The 27,806-nt window shown below is 37.3% G+C and overlaps 1 protein-coding gene across 1 annotated transcript; it reads left to right on the top strand.

The window, feature by feature from the left end:
• Nucleotides 1-10,700: 10,700 nt before the first annotated feature.
• LOC140242691 (uncharacterized) lies at nt 10,701-27,599 on the top strand. The gene is made up of 8 exons (XM_072322451.1): nt 10,701-10,777; nt 15,594-15,795; nt 18,577-18,758; nt 22,313-22,447; nt 23,434-23,640; nt 24,302-24,382; nt 25,075-25,196; nt 26,783-27,599. The coding sequence occupies exons 1-8, from the start codon at nt 10,753-10,755 to the stop codon at nt 27,467-27,469; spliced, it is 1,641 nt and encodes a 546-aa protein (XP_072178552.1). The 5' UTR covers nt 10,701-10,752; the 3' UTR covers nt 27,470-27,599.
• Nucleotides 27,600-27,806: the final 207 nt, after the last annotated feature.

Here is a 27,806-nt window from a genome sequence, read left to right as displayed (position 1 = left end):
TGACGGTTTTCTGCTCATGCGCACAGGGACATTACGAACTGGTCTCGACATGGACGCATCTTTTCTTCTTGAAGACACCGTACAGCATTTGGGGGCTAATTTTGATCCAGGGAGCCGCGAAAAGCCGCGTCGTCGCCCGATTGTTTAGCATAAGACTTGGTAGTGATAATATAGGTGAGAACCATTCTGTATAGACACGAAGAAAATTGCAGACCTTTCTTTTTTTCATGGCTGACGCATACAAATAATTATACGTCAAACCAAACTATTAAAGATTATGAATTAAAGGAGACTCTCAGATGATTTTGAGAATTTTTGCGTCTTAACATCTACCAAATGGGTTTAACCGAAATTCAGAATTCATATTGATTATAAGCATGATAAGGATGAGAATAAGAATGTTTCAAAATTCAAGTCAAATTCAAATCAAGATGAACAAGGATGATGACATAAATAGCAGCTTCACTGCTCATGGAAACGTAATAAAAGAAAAAATCGTACATACATTCCACACAGGCAAACTTGTTAAGCAAAATAAAATGGTATTGTAATGGAATGGCATTGCTACATTACTGGAATATATGTGAGACTCTATGTCATCATCTTTGTATACAGTGTACTGTATTTACTTTTTCGAGTTTTCATAATATTGGTTTATCTGCTCAAGGACCTCATTAGATTTCACAATTTTTTTTGCATATTTTTAAAGACCCTGATTATAACGTATTGAAAGCAGCATATTGTAGGCAGTCATAGCTAGGGCATAACATGTGGGACTTATAACCCTGTGTTTAGACTTCGCGTACATACCATTTGCAACAGAAAAGAATCTATAGAGCGCATTCATTTTTAGTTTCACACATACCAACACACACACACACACACACACACACACACACATAAACGTGGCCATGTGTGTTTGTTGTTTTTAACTCTTTCTGTCTCCTTATAGTTCAGCAAGGCAGTAAAATTATCAAAAAAAAAATAATGTCATTCATTAGAATATAGAGAAAATAATGTGTCTGCCATCATTACAAAAATGTTCAGAGATATGACCATGTTTGCGGATAGTTTGGTTAGCTGTTGAAAAAAAAAAAGCACAAAGGAAGGAAGAATCAAATAATCCTATTATTAGCTCATGTCTACACTCATCTCCTACTCTGGCGTGTGCATAGCATGCCATGGAGAAATGTTCCCTCTTTGCGACAGGGTGCCTATTTTGGCCACGTGTGCTCAGTCACACTTTCAAACAAAAGCGGGAGTTACAAATGCTATGGGAAGTGAGGGTACTCGCACACCTGATCGGGCCTTTTGAACAACGAAAGAGACCTTGCCGCAAATAGGCACCATGTCGCTAACCAGGATGCCTTTTCATAACGGAGAATTGACTGAGTATTTGGACGCCCACGCTCCCTTCCCAATACTCACCCTGGATAAACATTATCCGTTGTCAATTGGGCTGTTTCCTCTCTTAAGCGTAAGCTTATAGGATACAGTCTTTTTCTGCAATTGCTCCCCTAGCCTAGCTCAAATTGTACCTTTGAATTATTTTTCTTTCTCATTTATGTACCGTGTAATTTCTATGAAACAATTGTCAGTATTTTGTATTCATCAAGTTTATCAATTCTTTTTCAAAAATCCTATGGTTTGTAAAACAGAAAAATGCATTTGTTTGTATATTACGCTTGTCATGTTATTGCAGAAATAAATAAATATCAAATATCAAACAACAGGTAACATGGGTCAATGAATGTCACACCCGGTGAAAGCATTGATGATTTTGAGGGCTTGTTGGCCCAGTGTTTGCTACTCTATAAATGCGGCATAAAACTATATATGCTTCATATTACCGTAAGTATACCGTTCAATATCACTGGACCCACATCCAAAAAAGATTTACCATTGTAGTTACATCTTCAACGAGCTGATAGAAAAAAAAAAAGATATTATTTTCAAGTGCTTATACGACCATTCTGGCTTCAGTTGGACTTTTTTCCTACTTGATAATGTTCCCAACTACTGTACAGTATGGATACCAGGTTTTTTTCTCCTGGTCTTAAGTACCCATAATGACAATAAACACAGGGCTGCCAACTCTCACGCATTGACCGTGAGACTCATGCATTTGGACCAAATCTCAAGTTGATCTAACATCATCTCACGCACAAAAAAAAAAAAAAAAAAAAAAATCTGGACGTTTTCTTAAACCAGTGCGTGCAAAATCCCGCCTCCGCATCGATCTTCAACGCAGTCAAGTTCATTTCCCGATATCGATATCGTTCTGAATACATGGTTTTAGGCTGGTTTACCGCGCTATCAAAGACCAAACAATTTGATTGGCGGTCATATGGTCGTATACCTGAGAAACATGCGCTCGTGCTCCAAGTCCGACTAACGTCCCAACCAGTGAATGTTGTTCTGCGTATTTACTACATTGTGGAGGCAGAGTTATTCAAGCAGGATTGACTAGCTGTGGAAGTATCGTCAACTCTGAAATGTTTATAAATGGTCAGCAAAACGTTTTGCTGTGTACTCTGGAAAAGTGTAGCTAGACAGCTACGTTGTTTTGATTTGTTTAGTTTTTCTATGCAATTGTAACTTCCTGGTTAACCATAGAGAACTTGTAACAGTTAAGTGGCTAACAGAGGTTTTATCACCAATTCTAACATAAATGTTCATTTTAAGCACATGTACACGGAAAAAGAGCACTTTGTAATTGCGCCAAATGGCCCCAATTTAAAGGTATTGTTTACCATTCGATATGGGAGCGGTGACTTTTTTTATGTTCCGGTTATACAGTACGTACCAAGAAAAAGGGTAATCCAATTTTGGAGGGCTAATAGGCCTATATATTTCATAATTGTCAGCTATGGAGATCACAATGATCAGTGTGAGGAAAGAAGAACTCTTCTTCGTTCCATTGGTACCTAATTATGTTGACAAATGTCATGCATGACCGAGCACTTAAAGGCAACAATGACACATTGCGCTTTTTCCAAGTTTGAGTGTCATGTTTTTGAAGAAACAATGAATGTCTTACTGAATGGTTGAGATCTGTCAATAAAGTGGCCAAATGAATAGGCCAGCGTGTACGAATGCAGGTTAGTTTAGGGTTAATGTTTAGGATTTCTCCTAACATTTTACGGTCCATAACCTTAAACATGGCCCCTGTTCGATAGCTTGGTCACTCCCACAATTGCCAACCCACACAGTCCACTTTTTTTTTTCTATTCATATTCAAAACCGCTCGCAGCGACAAACCATGTCTTAAATATGAAGAGAGAAAACTTGATAATGGGTTTTTGTCTTAGCCTTTGTGGGAGCGACCAAGTTATCGACAACCTGGCAATGTTTAAGGTTATGAACCATTAAAGGTTAGAAGAAATCCTAAACACAAACCTGTACAGTCGTGCAGGTTGGCCTGTTTGTAATTTAACCACTTACATTGACAGATCTCATCCATTCAGTGAGACATTCACTGTTCCTTCACAATAACACTCAAACTTGGAAAAGAGCAATTTTGTCATTGTTGTACTCAGTCATACATGACATTATTTTGTCAACATAATAATTAGGTATCAATGGAAAGAAAAAGAGTTCCCCTTTCCTCACAACCAACGTTGCTCTCCGTAGCCGACAATATTATGAAATGATATTAGCCCTCCAAAGTTGGATTACCTTTTTTTTAATAAGCACTGTAAAACGAGACCGTCGGATTAATGATTTCAAGCTTTGGTGACCAACAGATGGCGACATTGCTAAGCAAAAGGCGATAATTATTAATGACAATAAGCAGGACTGGTCAGGTGAGTTGATGCAAAAAAAAAAAAAAAAAAACCGCCTATACCACACAACTACCAATAATTATTGATATAAGCATAAAATAGGACCTATACGCACATTAAGACATCGCAACTCATAATGACCAAAAGATTTGTTTTTACTTTACCCATGCACAAACTTTATCTTGTGTTAATTTTCTAGACGGTGGCCTTGTTTACATTTACTGGAATTGAGTGGAGGAAAAGTTGTGTCATAAAACCATCATCAGGTCATCACGTCAATAAGGGTCATTTATTTTGTTTCCATGTCTTTGCAGTGACCTGCAAGTTAAAGTATCAAATTTGGTGGAGTTTGAATGGCTAATCCTCTTTGACAGTCTGGATAGTCACATCCCATAATTTTGTAGCTCTCTTGAATGAAGTCTAGAATGTTTCTCGCTGATAGATATCCTAATGTAGGTGTTTGTGTTGATAATATGGAAAGGTGCTCACCTCTCTGGATAAAGTGGTTATAGGCCCATAAAGGGTGTTTTTCAGGGTAGGGAGGGGTGGGGTATAAAAGGGGTATAGGGATCGGCAGATTCTAAATTCAGGGTAAATTAAATCGTATCCCGCAGTCCACAAGTCAAGAACGTTAACTAATTGTGATTATTTTGTCTCTTTCCTACTTTATTCGACTTTTAATAGTTTTTTTTTTTCCTTTATACAGAGCACTGATCTGTAGGCCTGTAATAGGAAATACGATGTCAATGGGTATGATGAGACAAACAAAAAGTGTGGGAGCGCTGGATGTCCTGCCCCCGATTCCGCCGCCCCTAGAGGATGGAATATCATTAGGCCCTGGGTTTTATCCTCGCAAGCCTATGCAAAGCTCCTTTAAGCCAAGAAAACTTTTTTTTTTTTAAAGTTATAATCCAAATAATTATTCTGAACTTATTGCAATGTTACGCTTTCTGGTTCTAAATTGCTACTGCGACAATTGCTCATATGAAATATTTATGCACACTTGGCCAATCTTAAGTTTTATTTCTCCACTTGTACATAAAAGAAAAGAATTATAACAATATCGAACATATTAATCACAAGTCATGAAAATATAAACAAAATTTCGCTTTACAAATATATAATCATGTGAAATAATACATAAAAATCATTACAGATCTTTAAGTGTACAGGACTGGTGGAGGCGACCGTTATCAATAAGCAAAACACTTGACTTGGACAACGGCCTCTGTTGTCCAATCGAAGGAGGAGCAAAATAATGTTATGTCACCGTTTCTCAGTTCCATCCTTCTTTTTTGTTTGTTTGCTTCATTAGCTGTTTTCTTCTTATGAAAATAAGAAGATCGAGAATAAAAAGACGGACATTTTTCCCAGCCTACTCTATAGTACTCTCAGTGATGCTAATATGTATACAGGGGCGGATCCAGTAATTCCATAAAGGAGGGGGCTGCATTTGTAAAATTAAAGGGGGCGCACGCCCACCCCCCCGCCCAATTTGTTCCTTTCCTTTCTTTTGTTTTAACAAAAATCAGTGGAGGCGCTCACCTAATGCCCACCCCCCCCCCCCCCCATGCCGCCACAGATGGAGGTAACATTAGTAGTAAGTGAGATAGGCTGGCGTCATTTACTTGGTTATTGTTGATCAAAACTGGACGAGAATTCTGAAAGGTAGATAAAACTGAGGAGAGAATTAAATGGGATGGCTATAGTAACTGATCAGTGGGAATCAGTGGGAATGCTGGGGGAGGATTGTTCCAATTCTTGTGGGATTCATTTAAGAGTACATTATATATCTATTTTTGTATGAAAATTATTTACTTCAGAACGGTCTCATATGAAGTAATGTGCAGATTTAATGCCCCGTCACTGTATACAGGCATTCTAACCTGGAAACATTAAACTGCACATTCCTTGAATATGAGGCCATTCTGAAGCAAACAATTTTCACACAACAATAGATATATAATGTACTCTTAAATGAATCCAACAAGGATTGGAACAATCATCCCCCAGCATTCCCACTGATTCCCACTGATCAGTTACTATTATAGCTACCCCCTTTAAACCATTAGCATAATGTATACTGAAATTCTTTTTATTCAGTTTTAGTTAAAAGTAGGAACTTATCTGTTTTAGAATCCTTAGTGTGGTAGACGAAATAGGAAGTGGAACAAGCAGCAATGAATTACACAGAGTTAGGTTTATGTTCTTTATCTCTTCATTTGAGGGCGATTTCTATTTGTGTGATTGATGTTCTTAAAATTACACCTACCAAATAGGGCCTGAGTGGGCGTTTAGTGGGTTCAACAACGTTACCCGTTAGAATCAGGGTTGGTGTAGCCCGGTGCTTGCAACCTACGGTGGCCTGCGCCGCGCGCTTATGGCGCGCTATATGCCTAATAATTCCGATAAACTGAGTTTATCGCCATTAAACTTTGTCAGTCGATAAACTCAGTTTTGCGAAGGAAACTCTGCTCATTGAGTGAAAAACAAAGTTACTTACGATAAACACAGTTTTTCACTTGATAGACAGAGTTTATCAATAAACTGACTTTTTCGCTCGATAAACAGTTTCTCGATAAATTTCTTTTTTTTTCCGCATGATAAACACAGTTTATCAATAAACTAAGTTTATTGTTCGATTAACAGTTTTTCTCGTAAAACTTAGTTTAAAATCGACTGAAACTGAGTTTTTCCGCGATAAACCAAGTTTATCGGAATTATTGGACAAATAGCGCGCCATAATGCGCTTGCTGCATGCTGATGATGCAGTGCAGTGCATGTACAGTGTAGCAGAAATACCTGTGCATCGATCAGAGATCGTACACTCGTAAGATGATCAACTCTCCTGATTTTACACGGCCGCTGGTGAAACGCAAGTGGCAGCCGCCCTCTAGCGGTGAGCGGGGATAACCGAACCTAGGTCGGAAGCACTGAAATCGATCTACATACTTACTCAGTACAGTGGCCACGCAGAAGACGTCTGGCAGGCTTGTGTCAACCTAGGAATTTTTGAATTATAGGCCTTTTCAGCGCTCTTACTTCAAATTATTACTTCTTTATGTGAATGAAAGTATACGTATCTGGAGTGAAAACTAGTCAAAGAATCCGCTGTTATATCATAAATTTCTCTAAAAATATTAAGGTATTTTTTCTCCTTAAGAAAATAACAAGAACTTTTGTCAACTTCACATGTTCGCTGAAATGTTAGATTTTTGTAGTAATGCTATAACCTCGCTTGAAAATCATGCTACAATTCTTGTAAAACTTACTATATTTTAAATTAAGCAATTAAAAAAGGTTTGAACTGACAAAAAAAAAAGTTAAAACACATTTTTACGGGTACCTCTTGTAGGTTAAAATTTCAAATTTAATTACAAGTTTCTCAGACACAATACACGTTCACTTTATTTTCTTTTTTTGCCATTTTCTTTAAAAGAAAAATGTTTATGTTTAGGAACAAAATAAACAGACCTTTAGCAGCTAATGATATCACAGCTTATCATCATGACTATAACTTACGTTTCTATGACATTTGTCAAGATCTAATCTCAAATCAGAGAATTTCATCTGCTCTTTATTTTTTTTTTTAAATGGGAGCGGTTCAGTTATGTGAGTCTATAGTACATCTCTACATGCGTAACGCCACCAAAATGGATTATTGTGAGACTAGTTCAGTTTTTAGTATCTCATTAAATGACAATAGTTTCTATAATTTACTCAATTATTTATTCAATTCGATCAAAAGTTCTCTAGAGAGCTTTCACAACTTTCCCGGATCATTCAGGCTACACGTGCACAACATGGACTTTTATTCAACACTGTATTACAGAATAGAGATGGCTTAGATATAAACTGGACTTCTGCTTACTTGGATTTTCATGATTGAAACAACCACAGTGAAATTATGGCAATACACAATATTAATTCAGAGTTATACATCAGGTTCTTTATTTAACTGAATACTTGACAAGTAGAGTGAATTATTTGACTATATACTGTAGGCATTTGCGTAGCCAAGGGGGCGGGGGCGGGTGGGAGGGGGGCGATGGGGGCAGTCCCCCCTCCCCCCCCCCCCCCCCAATGATTTGGACCGGGGATTTTGAAGGCGGAGAAAAATTGCGTGTATACTGTATATGCATGAAGTCGCTCCCTTTCAGCCTTTTATGAAGATTACAATTTTTCAATATTTCACTCAAAGTATATGCACCAGATCGTTGAATTTCAATTCTAAAATAGCAAACTCCCTCCCTCGTGGGAGGGGGTATCCCCCTCCCACAACCTTCCTCTCCACACTTCGGTTTTTTTTTTCCTGACACATTTAGATTGACAGATTCCAAAATATTTCATTTAAGTTTTCATCAGATCCATGACATCATTTTTATCAAATGCATAAAAAGTTCCCTTATCCTCGTTTAATTTACCTTTTCCCCGCTCGGTCGCTGTCGATTCTATCCATTGATTTAGACTCTGTGAGCACTTTGGGGATTGACAATTATTTTCCGAATGATTCAACAAAATTGCGCATCATGTCAATCGTAATATGCAAACGTTCCGTTAAGGAGGGGGCTACCCCTTAATTCCCACACCGTCTCTCTTCCCCTGACAATTTCCACGTGTCATTAATCTTATTAGGCCTACGCGTCGATGTCGCACAATTAAGTCATTCAATTATCTGTGAATATATCTTTTTCTTACTTTTTTATAGAAAAAATCCAACATTTCACCAAAAGTGTACACCAGATCGTTGAATTTCAGGTCTAAAAATGCAAAATCTTCCTCGCGTGGGAGGTCCCCTCCCACACCCTCGCACAGATATTTCAATTCCAAGTCCCCCTCCCCCAATCGAGAAAACCAATCGACACCCTGCCCCTTCCATTTCCTTCACCCTCTCGGTCACTCCGCTCTCTCGTACAGACTTTTTTTTTTTAATGTTTTGGCCCACCCCCCATCGATTAAACTGAACGATGCCCCTAGGGGGGTTTAATTTAATTGACTAAAGTCAAAAAAATTTAGAAACGCAGTAGGTATAAGGAAATATCTACTACATTATTACATACAAAGAAATGAATATCCATATTACTATTTTATTGATTTCATTTTTGCTTTATGCAGGACGAGAATATGTTTTTAAAAGAGAGATTGTCAAAATCGTCTTTCAAAACGAAAACGAAAGAAAAACTACAAACAGCAACAAAAAGGTATTTATATTTTTGACGTGCAATTTTCGGCCGAAAGTCGGTTGACAAGCTAAAAAAAAAAAAAAAAAAAAAAAATTGCTGCCACTTTCCCCCATCTTATATTTCATGAAAAAAAAATGTCGGGGATGCAAACATTAATCCCTTTGTCTTCTGCAAAAAAAAAAGGGGGGGCAGCCCCCCACCAAGCTCTCCACCAAGCTCCCCCACTATAAGCTCCCCAAGCCCCCCTCCCCCCCCCCCCCAAATGTTGCGCCAGTCTGGTTATGGGCTTGCAATCGTTATTGTATGTGATGGTGACTATATCATCAATCACCCCCCCCCCCCCCCCACTCCTCTGTATGGATTTACGCCGGTGCATATGACTATGGCCACACTTTGAACATTGAGATCGAGTTTTCCAAATATGCAACAAACTGTGTGCACAAGAACGTTTAACTGCAATTAGTCTCCCTCGTGTTGATAGGAGGTGGAATAAGGCTTATCCCCTCCCACATCCTCCTCCTTTGTCTCCTTCCACATACTTGCTACACTTCTCCGATTGATAATTCCAGGTATCCCATCAAAAGTGTGCGCCACATCGTTGAATTTCAGTTCTTAAAATGAAAAAGCTCCCTCGAATATGGGAGACGTATCTTGCCACCTTGCACTGCTTGGAAATTTCCGATTTTTTCACACAAAAAAGTGTGTCTCAGATCGCTTTATTTCAATTCTAAAAACGCAAAATCTCCGTCGGATGTGGGAGGGGGCACTCCTTCCCACACCCTCCCCAATGTAGACCTTGCACATATGTGCACAGTAATGATGCACACGCGGAATAAGAGCCAAATTTCGTGATTTAGCTTTGAACACTTTCCTGAAGAAAAAACAAAACTTATTTACTTGCATCATCTATCTATTCATTCCTTTTTTTGCGGGAAAAAAAAAACAAACATTGTAAGTATTTCACCATAGGTTTTGCGCCAGATCATTGAATTTCAGGTCTGAAAATACAAAATCATCCTCCCGTTTGAGGAGATATACCCCTCTCTTACACCCTCGTTTTCATGCTTTTTCTGTTTGCTGAACAGACAGCGTTCCTGATATTCATCGTAATACAAGAAATTTATTTAAATGATAACATTTTTGGGGCAAATTGTTCAATAATAATCTATTTCAAAATACTGCTACCTTACTTAAACTCGTGGGACCGTTTTAAGTTGAGAAAGCACGCAAAAATGTATCAAATTGCACCGTTTACAACATCAAAGTGCAAAAAATTCTCACGGGTGGGGGGGGGGCACCCTCCTCCAATACCCCCGCCCCGTAAGATCAAATCCTGATGGCTATAAAGACGTCGGTGCTATAGGCTTAGTATACTAGCTGTATAATAAGAGAGAGGAACCTACATACAACCCAACTTGGAAATTATCTATTGGAAACTAGCTATTGGTGCAGATTAATGCACTGTACCAATTCCTATATTTACTCAGGATTCTCTAGATCTACAGAAATTCATTCTTTCTTGTCTTTTATAGCCTGTCTTGTTTGGTCACACACAATTATCGCGAAAGTGCATGCTCAGGCACCACAGTTAGACATGGCCTGGAAACTTCACCCGCTGAAATTCATCCCCGCTGAACGCTAGTTGGCGCACTCCTCGCCAGCGTTTCACTTTTTGACCGAGAGTTGGCCATGCATCTTGATGGGGATAGAATGTATGATATGTACGGGAAGAGAGGGCAAACCAGAACAGGAGGGACTTAGTACTGAAACGAATCATACCCAAAATGGCACAGAACAGCGATGTTGAACGTGAGTTTGTAAAGAGTCTGGAGTCTTGTATTTCAGCTGTATATATTTAGATTTATTCTTACACAAAGATTGACGAGTGCTAGAATATTATGGACAACAATGCACTGTAAAGTGTACGACATGGAGAGAGACCTGTGTACACGTACGTACTCCTGTCCTACCGCCAGGACCGTCGGCGCAGCATGAGGAGTAAATGGCCTCTCAGCCCGCGTGCAGGTTGAATGAATCGCAACCTCCATTAAAAATCAGGCATTAATTAGATTGGTCTACTACAGTATCTTTCTCCTTTTTCGGCACTTGAATTTGCCTAGTCCGCTGGCATTGAGCCGAGTGGAGTTATATCCTAGGTTATACTTTGAATTTAGACAAATCTATTATGGAAACGTTTTGTAGCATAATTGCCATAAATGTGTTTCTCTCCAAACAAGTAGGTTGCCTTAACGTTAGTTAGCGTTAGGGGTCTAAAAACCAACGTCGTGCCATAGGAACGGCCCTGGTCTCGGGCGAGGAAAGGTCGTGCAAGCTCTCATAGGGGGCCGGGGGAGAGCGTCCCATACACCTCCATTCACTGGCATTGCATCTTCCTAAAGATTTGCTGTGCTACTGCTAGACTGGTGAATTGGTCAAACACTAAAACCTGCTGTAGTATATGCAAGAACCTTCAGAATTGAAAGAGGCAGATAACCCCAGAAAGTAGACCCCTAAAAAAAAAAAAAGAAAAATGATTGTGTTGAGGGCATCCATGTTTTACTTTTAGTACCTTACAAGCCCTCTGCTCTGTGGATGTTCTGACATTAAAATTTACAGAACACATGTGTGTTTCCCTTCATTTTTTTCTCTGCCCTCAATGGGTTAATGGACTGTTGACCCATGCGTCACCAGTCAGTGGCAACGTTTCTTCTTTTTATTTTTTTTTTTTGTAGTTTCTAGGAATTAGTCTGACTGTGTACATCATGTTTTTATCATCACAAAATTCTACATGGATCTCAGAGTTCTTTTATTCTTCCCACAATTTATCATAAATCTGTGGTCATTAAACCAAGAGGGTTTTTTTTAGCCACAACTGGAAATCATAGAGGAAGTTGTATCTTGACAGTCACTGGGCCATTCTCCGATAAAGCGTGCAATTACCGTTGTAGAAATGACAAAAAATCAATATCAGAGATTTCATTTATTTTTCATCATTTCAGAAACTTTATCCCTTAGGAATACAAAACAATCAATGGGTGATTTTTGAGAGCCCATACTTTTCCTAGAAACATTTCCAAACGTAGAGTCCTTTTTTTTTTTTGCATAATCACTATTATTAAAACCAAATATCAGATACGTTACCAGAGGTAACATCACAAAACTGTTGATTGTCTGCTTATTTCTTGCTTTAAATGGCAATGATAATGTAAAACTACAAGCTTAAACATCTACAAGCATCGTGGAAACATTTTGGAGTCAGCTTTGATCTAATCTGTAATAAGAATGATCGTAATCTATAAAATGAAGGCTAAATGAAAATCAAGAACATGTACATATTTCGGCTTGAAATATATTTCCCTAATCTAACTTTTTACCTGCATTTGAATTACAACAATAATCTCATTGATTACGTATGCAACTTTATGAACAAGTATTATGCCTCTCATAAATAACAAATGCCAGGTAACATCTCTGTCAGATTAAATACATTTCGAATCGAAAGAAGAACGGTGTGTGGTAACGTACATATCTGACGCACCAGACGTTCCGTTAGTATACAATTTTAAACCCAACACCAATCATGCCAATATATTCATTTTAACTTGTAAGAACATCACAATAAGATTATTTTCATTAAAACACCGCACTTCTAAACGTTAAAAAAAATGTTCTCGTCATCGATAGAAGATTAGATCATTCTTCAACAAAGCTTTGAGATGTACGTAAAATACGAGTCAAGCAGGCACAATTCCACAATGCTTCTTTTCTGATATAGTTCCGAAATTTTGTTATGATACACGGAAGACGGTAAGAATGAAATTGGAAAAGATATAAGCAAGTGATGAATATAAATTCAAATTCCATTGTTCCTGTCTGTAATAAATTAGGTCTGAAGAACCAATAAGCAATGGTAACGTATCTGACAAAGTATTTATGTCTATTGACATAATAAACTACCAATTCACATCAAACCCCGATCACTCAAACATATGATTCAAAAACCTGATGCAAAACGTTAGAAATTGTTAGACATCAAATTCTATCGATATTTTCAGAACATAAACCTGCAACAAAGGGAGTGATCTTGACTTTAACCATAATACTAACCCCATTTTATGTAAATAAGATGCAACATTATGATGAAAGATAATAATGAAAGGTAGACCGTTCATGTAGTTGAATTTGCTGTGAAGTTGAAAAAAAAAAAGGTGGGTACCAAAACTCAGCCTCTAAAGTCTTTCTATGTTATTGTGGAACATAACACGCACACAGGCACACACACAAACACAACAAAGCAGAAAGAAAATGAATTTGTAACATGTCTGACGGCACTTTTTGTAAATGCCGCAATAAGTGATAGTACATTTCTGCTTTAGATGAGTATAGGTTTTAACCTTTTGCAAGATAATCGAAATCCACTTACACGAAATACTTTCCAGCATATAACTCTTTGAAGAATGAAGTATTTACTTCATGAAAACGGCCCCGAAGTGACTGAGATGTCCAAAATAAAGTACAAGAAAGATGTCCAAATAAAAGGAGATGAGCCACCACATTTTGTTTGAAACTTATTCTTTTACTTTATATTGGACATATCGGCCACTTCAAAACCGATTTTCTTCAAATAAACTCCTAATTCCTCTTAGAGCTATCCTTTTAGCAAGTCATAACAAGAGAGCCCGTTGTAAACCGGTTAAATCCGCGCGCAGAAGCGCGGCGCGGATAACCTTTTATTTTGTTGGTAACGTATCTGACACTTTTGATGGTAACGTAACTGACGTGCCTTTACCATTCTCATACTATTATCTACTAAAATATTCATTTTCTCAAAAAAATTTTGTTGTGTGATTAATCATTGCCTTAAGTATTCAAAAGTATCTGAGCTTCGTTTTTATTTACAGCATACTTTTTTCTAAATGAATCAAAGTTTAAGTAACGTATCTGATGTCAGCTTATCGTAACATGAGGCTTCCGAGGCTTCGGATTAGTATATTTATTTTGTAACAAGAGATTCAATGAATAAATCATGTTTCCATGTATGCATTAGGTTGACTTTGTTTAACACATGAAATTACACTGCCATGCGGCATTTCTTTGATCTTCTCTCAAGAGTCTAAAAAAAGGGTAACGTATCTGACTGCGATTTGGCGACATGATATGAATTATCTCTTAGAGAAATATCAAAACATCATATTGTTATTTGTTACATAATATTATTATTCATTCAGGCACTCGAGGGGCAATGTAATGAGGTACAAAAGATTTGACCTGAATGATATAAATGTTAACAAGTAACAACTTGTTATATGGACACTTCCTGTCCTGGCGACATGGGGTTTTTAGGGTTACATCAAACTTTGGATTGTATTTCTAATATTATCCCGGACGTCCCAATAGCTTTATTGGTATTTCTTTTACAGGTCCGACCTCTCAGATGAATTTGAGCAAAAAAATTGATTTCTGAGGGACAAAATATCGATTTCAACTGTATAAACATGCTGGGGACACGAAAATTCCAGTTTTGCACGCTTTATCGGAGAATGGCCCCACTGATCATGATGGTTACAATAATGCAATTATGCAACAAGGTCAAGCTCTTTTCATTCAACTCTGAAAGTTTGCTTGCTTCTGTACTGTACTATTACACATATTTTAATAAACCAATAAATCATAATTATGGACTAGGGAGACTACTTAGTTCCGCTGTAAACACTATCCACCCCCCCCCCCCCATTTCTGCTCTGATTAAACATTGATGGTGGCATTTAAGTGGCAGCAACAATAATTTTGAATCAATCTCTTTGGGCTGATTTACATATTAATGATCATATTTTATTTATCAAGGTTTAGGGCTGTTTTCACACAAAATGGAGTATACTGTAAAAGTGGATATTTTCGCGCAACTAATTTTTTGCTCTCGGCCTTGTACATGTAAGAAGAGTTTCGTGTGTTTTTAATTCTGCAGAATCAAGACAAGAACTACTGAAACCTGATGGCGAGCAAAAATATTTGCATGCTTTTACTTTCTTGCTAGTTTCTAGTTGCGCAAAATGCGCAAAATTTCAACGCTGCAAAAATGTCCACTTTTACAGTAATCTGTTTAGGGATAGTAGGGAGGTAGAGGGTGCACTTTAGACACTCTGATAAAGTTTTGTTTCACATATAAGAGAACTGACCATGTGAACACTCTAGAATAGCAAGATTGCAACACTTGTGGGATAATGTACAGTGTATCTATTCCATACTTGCCAACTAGTAAGATTTTATCAGATTCAGTAAGATTTTTTACATTAAAAATCTGATTTTCTCTGTCAGAGAAATCAGATTTTAAACAAATATTTAGATATACCTTTCATGTGTATTTTCTGAAGATTTGACCGAAAGTAAGATATAATGCAATAAGATATTATGCATATGAAATAAGGTTTTTTGCAATCCACGAGTAAGATATTTCATCTTGAAATGTTGGCAGGTATGCTATTCTGTTTGGGATCAGTCCATGGCTCTCTGTGTAGATCAATGTGAGCCCAGCTCTTGTTCTACATGATTTACAAGGTTTGTAGATTTCAAGTCTTTCAAACTGTCAAATTTCACACCAGTATCAATTCTTTATTCTCTTTACCAGGAGTTTTAGTGACAGGAGCTTCAGGCTACATAGCCACTCACATTGTGAAGCAACTCCTCGAGGCCGGCTACAAGGTTCGAGGGACTGTGAGGAGTCTAACTAACCCAAAGAAAGTGACGCCATTGAAGGAACTCTGTCCCAATGCCACCCATGAGCTGGAGCTGGTGGAAGCTGATTTAATGAAGGAAGAATGCTGGAAAGAGTAAGGGATTATTATATTAGTATTATATTATTATTATTATTATTATTATTATTATTATTATTATTATTATTATTATTATTATTATTATTATTATTGGTAGTATTATTACTATTATTATTATTGTTATTACTATTGTTAATATTGTTTTTATTATTATTATTATTATTATTATCATCATTATTATTATTATTATTGTTGTTGTTGTTGTTGTTATCTACATCATCATCATTATTATCAGATGTCATTAAAACTTCTCTCTATAGCACATACATTGTGTAACACCTTTGGCAAGGTCTCTATGTGCTTTAGAGAGAGAGAAAAAAAAAGAAATACAGGAAAAGATCATTACAGAAACAATAAAGTGCTGCCTAATAAAGTCATCTTTCTCAAATAATCATTATGTTACTTTTTGGAGAGATAAGTATAAGGATTTGTATAAAACATTGTACTGCAGTGTATAGTGTAAAGAAAGACAAGTGGCTAACATAATGCATGCTTGTAAATTGATATTAGGTTGGAAATTTCAAATGATTAGTAATGCTTTCATTTTCTATTATGTCTACCATCAAAGTTTGCAGTGTAGCAGTTTCTATCCATGATCCAGAACTTTGGTGACAACGCACAGACTTTTCACTGTTGTTGTTTTTTTGTAAAGGCTCCTTAACAATACATCTGTATTGTGGATAATGTCATTGTTTCCTTTTCTCTCGTATTTTTTAATTCTCACCATATTACATGTAGTAGTTAATACTCCAACATTCATAAACCTGGGAAGAATACTGAATAGATCACAAGGTGTCAGTATGTGTGGTGAGAGTATAACCCTATTTCACATATCAATTTGAAAGAAAGCAAGGTTGTTAACCACTGCTGTGCTGTAGTAGGCAATGAACACACCCACTGGTTTGCTTTCTTCACTGATCTGCACAGATTTCTTGAAACTGACTGTCGCTGAGCAGCGATTACATAATATTCCCATACTTGCCAACTAGTAAGATTTTATCAGATTCATTAAGATTTTTTACGTTAAAAATAGCAAAATCAGATTTTCTGTCAGAGAAATCAGATTTTTAACAAGTATTTAGATATACCTTTCATGTGTATTTTCTGAAGATTTGACCAAAAGTAAGATTTTTAACTTCAGTTTGCATATAAAATAAGATTTTTGCAATCCACGAGTAAGATATTTCATCTTGAAATGTTGGCAGGTATGTATGAATTCCTCATTCCATTGTGCCACGGTCAATTTAAAGGGATCGTGTAGTTTTGGTTGAGACCTAATTTCAGATTTAATAACAATTTTTTTGGTGAGATAGTGAGAAACCTCTTATGAAATATGAAAGAGCACGTAATTCTATGAGGAATTCAATGTTTATTTGTGACCGTGCACCTCAAAACGAACATAAAGTCGCACACATTGATTTTGCGTGAGGCCTGAAAATAAGTGAAATGGGTCAACCTAGCCGAACTTGACTTTTTCATATTCTCTGAAAGAGCGGGTCTTCTTTTACATTATGCTAAAATTTGGTATCATAAAACGGGCAGGAAAGTGTGTTTTTTAGCAGTTTATCTCGAACATTTTTGGTAGAATAGTGTAATTAGGTGTGTCTTTAGAATCCCTTTTTCATTTCTGAAAAAAAACCTTGTTCCACACTCTTCACTTTCAACTCTAATAACTTTTGAAAGGATAGTGCTACTGCTTTGAAAGTTGGCATTAATTATGGACAGCATGTGCTAATGAGGCATGCTTAGTTTCGCTTTAATTTGATAATCCCTTCATTGTTGGTACTCGGGTGGATTACTTCCTCTTTTTTGTTCCATTCATCGCACAGCCAGCACGGTTTGGTAAAGATTAAGCGCTTGAATAGACACTGCACTTCAGAGCCTCTTTTCTCGATTCACACTTTTCCTGAGTTTGTGCTTTCTTTCCAATATTTAGATAGGTTAGGAGAGTCCATTTGATTTGAGTGATACATCATTTTAAAGCTTAAAGTCTGCGCTTTCAGAATATGGTCTTTACTAAAAATCCATGTCTGGCGACTTTTTGTTTGTTTTGAGGTGCAGGGTCACATTTGATGAAAATTGGTTTTGAAATGGCTGAGATATCCAAAACAGAGGGAATCTAATAAATGTGGGACCCACACTTATTTATGATCGCTTTGTTTTACTTTGTTTTTGGATGTTTCAGTAATGCCAAACCTGATTTTTATCAAATAAACTTTGAATTCCTCTTAAAATGGTACATGCTCTGTACTATTTCATAAGTGTTTTCTTGTTATCTCGCAAAAAGTTAAAAGCCCAATTCTCATCTCCACCACTACTGTACCATCCCTTTAATGTGAACCATGCTATATTGCTACATATAAATGACTTGTCAACCAGGCACAGGCAAACACATTTGAATATTTACACGGATATGCTGAAATTTCATTATAGTTCAAAATGGTCTTTCTAGTTCAATAATGTCCTCCTTTCACCTTGTTTAATTTGTACGTTTTAATAAAATTTAGTAAGAATAATTATGCAATTTTTGCAGTCTCTACTATTTTACTGTAACAAGTTTTGCCTACATCTTTAGATACTGGAAGTTATTTGGGGAATGGACTAATAGCTGATAGGATAACTTGGCAGTTTACGACAAGATGTGTGTAGGGTTACAGTAGATGAATGGTTTTGTTCCAGTAGATGCACTATTGTGTTCCTGTAAATGCCGATGCCCGTTGTGAATCAGTTAAAAATAACTTACTTCTGATCCCAACCCCATTTCCCTTTTATATTTAGTGCAGTAACTGGATGCAGCCATGTCCTCCATACCGCCAGCCCCTTCCCGGCCAAGAACCCAAGGGATGAAGACGAGATTATCAAGCCAGCCGTGGAAGGGACCACCAGGGTGCTTCAGGCTTGTGTGGATGTGGGCGGGGTCAAGAGAGTGGTGATAACAAGTTCCTGTGCAGCAGTTAGTGGTGAGACAGTTCATTCATCAAGGTCATGCTTATTTCTGAAATGCCCATAATATCCCAGTCTATCATTTAATTTACATTGCTTTAAAGGTCTTTTAAGAGCAGTGATTTAAAAATGTTCAAGATATCACATTTGATATAGGTGTATGTCAGTAGTATCACAAAGCATCCTACCATGTAAACATTTCGCAATAAAGCTTAAATATAAGGAGATATCAATAATTTTCTCGCTAAATCATAACTGTAAATGGTTTAGTCTAGAAACATTTTTATTATAACTTCTATTCACATTATGTTTATTTAACAATTTACTTAACCTGTTCCATACTGCATTCTGAAATCCCCATAGACTACACAGGCTACCAGGTTCCCGTATGGAATGGGTTAACATAAGTTAATACTTATACAAATTTCTACATTGGTTGTTTCTATCCCTAATTCATATTTTAGAACTATTTTGAAGCACTAAAGCTGACTTTTTGTGTCACCTACAAATGGTAAATTATGCCTTTAAGTGGGAGAGTGCAGTATAATAGAGCAGAACAGACAAAAAGGTGTGCAAATCAGCTACAAATTTAGACAGTTTTACCAAATTTTACTGTTCCACATGATTTTGTTTTATCAGGGAAATGTGTCACAGTCACCTAACAGTCAGTCCGCAGCACCCGATAATTCGCTCGTATTTATTCAACTCGTATGCAAGCCCGCTTTAGGCTTGCATACGTAATGAGCTGCGTAGGGGATTTTGTTCTTGGGCTTTCGGCTACAAAAATACACCTTATGTTCACAAATTTGGTATCAAATTCGAGGAAAATATGTAAACTATCGTCACATGTTACTCAAATTATTGTGAATGAAAAATATCATAGCGTAATTTGAGCTTGAAAAATGATGAAAAAAGTAATTCGTGCAGTACACTTTCAAGACGTCAAAAAAATACCAAATTCACCTTGCGTCTCAATGAAAATGCTTTATTTGGTAGTCCATCTCCTAATCTTTGTATCCATGTAAATATCTTGACAATTTGTTCTTTAATCCGGTCAGGAACCAGTAAAGTATACATTGATGTCAGTGCTGATCAGCTTGAAACCGTGCAATCTCAAGAGTAAGCTCTCTCATTGGACAGCGCCTGCACTCAGCGCTTGCATTACGTCATTACGCTGCTACATAACGGTTTCATGCCACTTGCGGTTTCTTGGCACGCATGTAGTTCAAGCGCTGAACGCACGCACTGTCCAATGAGAGAGCTCTTTCGCACCACTGTACACTTTGTGCGGAGCATACTTCTGGCTTAGGAGTGAATTTTACAGACATTTCAAAACGGAAAAACTAGTATAAATCATGCTTGCGTCTCCTTGACTCCAATATATGATGAGTATCTAAGTTTCCTCTCTACGAAAAAGCCAAAATCAGAAACAACAGTTTCTTAATCCGGTCAGGAACCAAAAAAGAACTTTAGATGACAAAATCTTCCGTGAAAAGCAGGTAAAATTTACGCAAATTCAACTGATTATATAGTCATGATAAGATCCGATGTTATAGGCAAATTTAGTATCAAAATAAAGATCAAAGTCTGGAAAACAATTTACCGTGACTTGTAGCCATGACGAATGTATGTACAAGTCGCTACACTGTGAAAACCATAGCCCTATCAAAGTCTCGCAAAATCTCGCGCGACGAGACACCTTTCGAACGCAAAGATCGTCAACGAGAGTGCTGAATAAATCTTGCCGGAACGGCTCATTAGCATACGTGCTGCGGACTGACTGCCTAATGATTAGTTTGGATGTAAAAAGACTTTTGTGTTGTTGTTCTCATTGGGACCAGTATTTTAGCAACTCTGGAATCTCTTATTTCAAAACTCATCTGTGCCTGATCATGGTGTGTTATTCTATAATTCTACACTCAAGTGTGATTTTTTTGTAAAACAAAAAAAAAGCATGTGAAGATACATTGTATGAGTGTATTATGTACAGGCCAATGAGAGCACTTGTGAGGTGATAACACAAATGCATTGTATCTCAAATTTGCTGTTGAACATGACTGTGATTTTTTTTTTTTTTTTATTTACCAGATTAAGTCAACTTGAAAAATGTAATAGTTTAAAGATTAGCACTTTACAGTACACCTTTTATGAGATACCTGTACAGGGGCTATCTACAAATGTATTTCAGTTTAGTGGGTATTGTCATCACCATGTGATGCATATGATGTCCTTGACTTGAATGAGGACAATGATATCTAATTGACAATGACTGAAAGCTTTATTGCTGCGGATGACTGACAAATTCTGTATATGTATGATAAATTCTTATTACTTTATTGTGTGTGCACTGCATGTGGGTTGTTTTTTTTTTCCTGTCTAAATGAACTGAGCAGTATACCATGTGATGATTACGAATGAATGGGGGTTTCTGCAGTCCTTATCAGCAAAGGTCTGCTATGCCAAAACTGTAGACTTGTATTCCATGCAGAGCTGCAGAGAAGTTACTGCTTTCAACATTATAGCATGAGTGTGAAGATTGCATTGGTGCTTCTTCTTCCGGTCAGAGTTCAGACCGCCATCTGGTGTGTTATTAGACTCTTACTGATTGACTGGTCTGATGCATTTTCCTTTGTGTATTTTGGGACAGACCACTTCACCAGGCTATGCTCCCTGCTTTCTTTATGATTAACAAATGAATCAGGATCTTTTACAAGTGTGGCTTTTGACTCTCTCACACTCATTAAATTTGATATATCCTAGGGACAGAATATTAGCCTTTCACAAGAGGGGATGGCATGATAACACATAACATGCCTCAGTAGACTCACTGGGATTTGAATCGTACCCTGAGCCCTAGCTAACTGATTGCAAGCTAGACTCACTACTGACTGAGCCACCTCACCATATCATATCATTGTAAATCATATCATCACTAAATCACTATCATCATTATTGTCATTCACTTACCCATCTACATATAAGCAGGAAAAAGTGTGCACTACACATTACAATTTTGTTTTTTGTTGTTTTATTTTTTTTTTCATTGTTATGCTTGATGGCTTTTGCGGAATCTATGAGCATACCATTATGTTTTCTCTTGTCACTCAAACCTCCAAATTATTTAAGTATTGAATTGCTCTAGATCATTTCATGGTAGAATGTTATATACCTGGGTAGGTCTCTTATGTTTGAGCACAGCTACTACAATACTGTGTGGAACATGCTATAAAGATAGCAGATAGAAGATACCCTCTTCCTTTCATTTTCTTTAGTTTTTGACCCTGATGAGGTGAGATTTCCAATAAAAAAGGACATTTCAGTGGTCCCGAGGAGCTTGGTATAAGGAACCCCTCCCCCAATATTCGTAATCCAGGGTTGCCAGGTACCATTCTTTAAAATACAGCTACCCCATTGTGAAAAAGCACATTATATTCAAAGACCGTAAAGATGTATGAGCTTGGCAGAAATCAAATTCAAGACCTCCTGCTTAGAAGTCTAGAGTCTTATCTGATGCACCAAAGAACTTTCATCAATGTGAATGTCATATTTAAATTAATTCTATCATTTTCAGACTTGCTTGACAACGATGGGACGCCACTTGACGAGTCTCATTGGAGAAATCCAAACAGCACTATCGACGATGCATACGGCAAGAGCAAGGGATTGGCGGAGAAAGCGGCCTGGGACTTTGTAGAGAAATTGCCAGGTAAGAGCATTTTCAGTAGTGTACAAACTGTACTCATTTGTTGTACAGTGTAAAATAAGCATGAAAAAGCTTGAAGGACCAGTGCAACACAAATTAATGCACATTGACTTGATTTATTATACCCCCAATGTTACTTACTGTATGCACCAAATATTTGTGAGGTTTTTATTTTCATGAACAGATGCTGTTCACAAAATAAAGACATGCAAATATATTGACTCAGATCCCAACATGAATGTGACATGCACACATACATTGCTCCGTTCAATGCCAGTACTGTACTTCTTGATCGTGAATTTAGCCACTGGAGTAATCATCAGGAGGTCCCAATTTCATCAAAAATATTAAGCTTGCTAAATTGAACAGTACATTGTATAAATGGCCAAATAAATATCTAAATGTGTGCGAAGTACTAAATCCAGGATGTATATAATTAATAATGTGCTATAATGACTTCATAATAATGATAATGATAGTAATAATAGTAATAGATAACACTTACGTAGCTCTTGATACGGAAAAACAAAATTAAAATCAAAATACAGCATTAATGACAGATGATTACAAACAGATGAAGGCTTGTATTTGAAAAATGTACTTACCAATCTTGATGGAAAATACTAGAATAAAAGGATCCTAAAGTCGCTGATGGGCGAGCCAAGCATGGCCCAGAAAAATGCTATTTTCAGGCCTTTCCTTTGATCATTTAGCTTCGAAATTTCGGCAGATGATAGAAGATACATTAGACTACAAAATTATTTAAAAGCAGAAATCCGAACGTTTTGACAGATTTTGGTGCTCTGACTTCAAACTCGATTTTCTCGGCTCACCCGTCAGCGACTTTAGGATCCTTTTGTTGTAGCAGGTCACATATGTTTACAGGATAGTTGCTGAATGCAGCTACTAAGAGTACTCACCCCTCCCCATCCCCACCCCCACCCCCCCCCCCTTTATTTGTGCTTACTTTCCCTTTCTACTGTCATTAGCGGAGTCCAAGTTTGAATTGGCTGTGATTAACCCTTCGGTGGTTCTGGGCCCAGTGCTTTGTGGCACTGCGGGAACCAGCGTGGAGATCGTCAAGCGAATCATGGAGCGTAACCCTCCCCTGGTTCCCAAACTCAACTTCCCCGTCTGCGACGTGCGTGACGTGGCCGCGGCTCATTTGGTTGCTATGACACTCCCCGAATCAGCAGGTATGTGTTGGCTTCAGCTATGGATATACATGTATAAGGATAATACACTGTACAAGAATGCTGCATCAAGCCAGCATGTTTATAGTGACTTGTATAAAATAATTGATTAAAGATTTGTGCTGTAGTGATTGGCGGAAGGAGCTTCATGTGATCATATATTTTGTTTGTAAAAAGAACACTATTTGTGAATTTATGTAACAGAGTAATAGTGACATCATTAGTCACTGTTTTGTACGGTCATTGTAGGATTGCTCCAAAATGTTGCATCAACCACATGGTTTCTCACCTCATTTTTCCCCTTTTGTGATAATTTACTATAACAACACTGATAAGAACTTGAATGCTGCCATTTTTAGCAGTGGCAAAGATGATAATGACTTATATGTTTAGATGTGAGATTTTCTTTAATTTATCTCCCTCTACAAACAAAATTTTTACGATTGCAACTGTTGATCGGTAATTTTTTACCAATCATGTTTGAAAAAAAGAACCAGTGGGGATAATGGAAAAAATAGTTGAAATGCTGATGTGAACATTGAAGGTGATAGTACAGTTATTCTGTAATGTTTGCAATTCACCCAATTATAATTTGATATTTTTTCTGCAGTTATTGAAGCTACTACACAATGTCTTGTCACATTTCTATGACCATTTGTAACAGGTCACAGACACATCGTGTCCCCCCACAATATCTGGTTCAGCGAAATGTCGGCCATTCTTGCTGCTGAATTCAGCGACAAAGGTAATCAGTTTTGAGACAGCACTCTCAACTTCATATCCAACTGACCTCTCAACTGCATTTTTGTTGCACCTTTTCTCTCATTTTTCTTTAAATGTTGTTGTTGATGTTGTTTGAAGATTTTTTTAGCAGTTTGAAGGTCACAATTTCTTTGCCAGTTTGTATACCATGACAAGCTTAGAGTCTGGAGGCCTTTATGAAATTAATGCCGTTTGGCAACTTAGACATTCTTTCATGGTTGCTAAACTCGTAAGCACATGAATTACAACCAAAGAGGTATTATTAAAATAATAGAGAGACTCTTATAAAGTTATAAAGCGCTCATTCTACCTAAACGTTACTCATGGTGCTGTGAAAACAAAATGTTTTTTACAACAGAGTATCATAGAAGATGTAACATGAGAACAATATTACCTATTAACAATATACATATATATACATACATGTAAACAATTGCCAATTTTAATTAGAAAGGTAGGTTTTGAGGTTCTTTTTGAAAGCATTAGTAGAAGGTGCTTGTTGTAGAGATATTGGAAGGTTGTTCCCAAGTTTGGGTCCATGTCTAAAAAAGCATGATCTCCCAACTTTGTGTGCTTGATTCGAGGTACCTTATATACTAGCAGGTTGTCTTTGTGAATGATGACATGTATGTATCCATTACTTGACACTTGTTCACTTTTCTCTCATGCACACAGGATACAATCCCCCGACCGTCATGGCCCCCAAGTTTTTCTTGCGAGTGGTCAGCTTGTTTGACCAGAGTGTGAAGTACATTGTGCAGCTGACCGGCCGTGTGACCAAGTTCTCCGACACCAGGGTAAGCTAATAATCATGTGGAATTTGGCATTCATATGACATATTATCCCATTGAAAACTAGTCCAGAGTATACTCACACTGGTGTCTATTGGAAATGCGTGTTGCTGCAAAATCAGCCCATCCTCCATTTCATTTCATTTCTTTATTGTCCAAATTATGTATAAAAACATGGCATGGAAATTTGATTTTGTCACACATTCATAAACACGTATTGACAACAGATAAATAGCAAATAATATTACATTACATATAAGACATCAAATGAATACTCAAAAAATACAGGGAACCAAACATACATCACAACATAAACTAGCATCATGTGTTTAACGTGCAGAGGGGAAAAAATAAAAATATATGTGTACATACACAGAAAACTATGGAAAAATCAATTGCTGCAAAAAGTTATATAACCACAAATTCTAAAACACCTTACTTTATACAGACCACCCCAAATATTATAATCCATAAATTATAACACATATTGCACATAAGTCATTCCTTACAACCCCCCCATACACACAGCTAAAATCTGCTTCGTTTCACTGAATCCCTGACACGCCCGATGTGCACAATCAGACAACTATTGCACATTAACGTACACACACATTAACATACACACACACACAGAGGGCGCTGCTCAGTGGCGACCAAGTCACACATTTTTTAGTCCTGTGCTTTTGTCTACAGTTTATCCATGGGTTACAACATAACACTGAAGTTTTGATAGGCATTGATGCAGCCAGCTGTTTAATATATATATAGTGTGTACGCAGTTCAAGTTTTTGAGGTGGCAAGTTGCATATAATGACACCAGTTCAATTTACTGTGTAGTAAGTTGTACAATATGTTTTTTTTTTTTCAAATCTCAAGTCATCATGCTAAAAGGTCTGGATAAAAATGATTTTACTATGTAATCAACTGTTACAAACAAAATCCAGATCCGAGTTAATATAATAATTATAGTGATAACACTAATGATAATAATAATAATAATAATAATAATAATAATAATAATAATAATAATAATAATAATAATAATAATAATAATAATAATAATAATAATAATAATAATAATAATAATAATGATAATGATGATAATGATAATAATAGTAATAATAATAATAATAATAATAATAATAATAATAATGATAATAATAATAATAACAATTAATAATAATTAATAGTGATAGTATAATACAATACAATACATTTATTATGCGCTTAATATGGATGTTTCTAAGTGCACAGTTTACCGGAAAATTAGATTTAATCCGAAATAATACAAAAATATTAAAATTCATATGTATTATTCAAAATAATACGAAAATCTTAGTCAATATGAACTGGGATCTGAATTTTGTTTGTAGCAACTATTTACACTGTAGAATGATTACTTCTAGAATTTGTTGACTGCTGCACGTAGCAGTAAAATTTTTTTGGGTGGATGTAATTTCTGTGACTTTATCAGTTGGGGTGATGTCATGACTGCCTACCACGAAGTGAAATGGTAGTCTCAAAATCAGACTGCTAGTTCTTGTCCATCTGTTTTTTTGCTTCTTACACTGTACCTTGATAACCCATAACAGCTCCGTGAGGTGCTTGGCATCACTCCTCGTGACCCGAAGGATTCCCTCATCGACATGACATACTCCTGCATTGACAAGGGCTTCATCGTCCGCAAGAAGGGTTACTTCAATCCCCATACCCAGGGGGCGGGGCCGAGTGAGGGGCAAGGGGAAGGTGAACCGATACCTGCAACAGCCGGTGGTGAGGGTGCAGCTGAGGCCAGTGGTGATACTACTCCAGGTAAGGAAGAAACGGGGGCAAGTGGAGCTACTCCAGGAGATGAGGCTACTGCAGCTGGTGGTGCTGCTAATGGTGATGAGAGTAAGGAGGCTGGTGATGAGGATACGGGGGCCAGTGGATCTACCGGAGCTGAGGAGGTGGTGGCTGAAGGTGACCACGCCCCTGGTGAGGAAGCTCCTGGGGAGAGTGAATCTCCTGGTGATGAAGCCACTGGGGCTGATGAATCTCTAGGTGTGGAGGCTACCGGGGCTAGTGGATCTCCTGATGCTGAAGCTAATGGGGCAAGTGAAAATCCCCCTGAAGAGGCTACCGGGGCTAGTGAAAATCCCAGTGAAGAGGCTACTGGGGCTAGTGCATCTCCAAGTGATGAGGCTGCCGAAACAAGTGGGTCCCCTGGTGATGAAGCCGCTGTCATGACTGAAGGCACTGCAGATGATCAGGCAGTTGAAGCTAGTGGATCCGCCTAGAGGTGAAGTCACAACACTATGTGTCTGTCTGGTCCAAATGTAGCTTAAGAGGAGTCTTTACTGGAGATATAAGGGCAAGGCCATTTCTTTAAGCGATTGGGTTGGTGCCATTTTTCACTTATTTATTTCTCTCTCTCCATTTTTATTGGTGGACATGAGTCTAGCTTACTCAGATGTGTGATCAGTATTTCATCTCTGTTCATCATTACTTTTTAATGCAAAGTAATCTTTTGCTCTTCCGCTCACAAGCTTGAAATTCATTTCTAATATCTGTGTAACTCATGGAACCCTTGCATCGATGCACTAAAAGAAAATAAAAATGGAAATGGACCTAACT

The sequence above is a fragment of the Diadema setosum genome, chromosome 19, assembly GCF_964275005.1.
Source record: "Diadema setosum chromosome 19, eeDiaSeto1, whole genome shotgun sequence".
Lineage (NCBI taxonomy): Eukaryota > Metazoa > Echinodermata > Echinoidea > Diadematoida > Diadematidae > Diadema > Diadema setosum.
The sequence above is the reverse complement of the archived record's forward strand: the minus strand, read 5'-3'. Positions and strand labels throughout refer to the sequence as shown.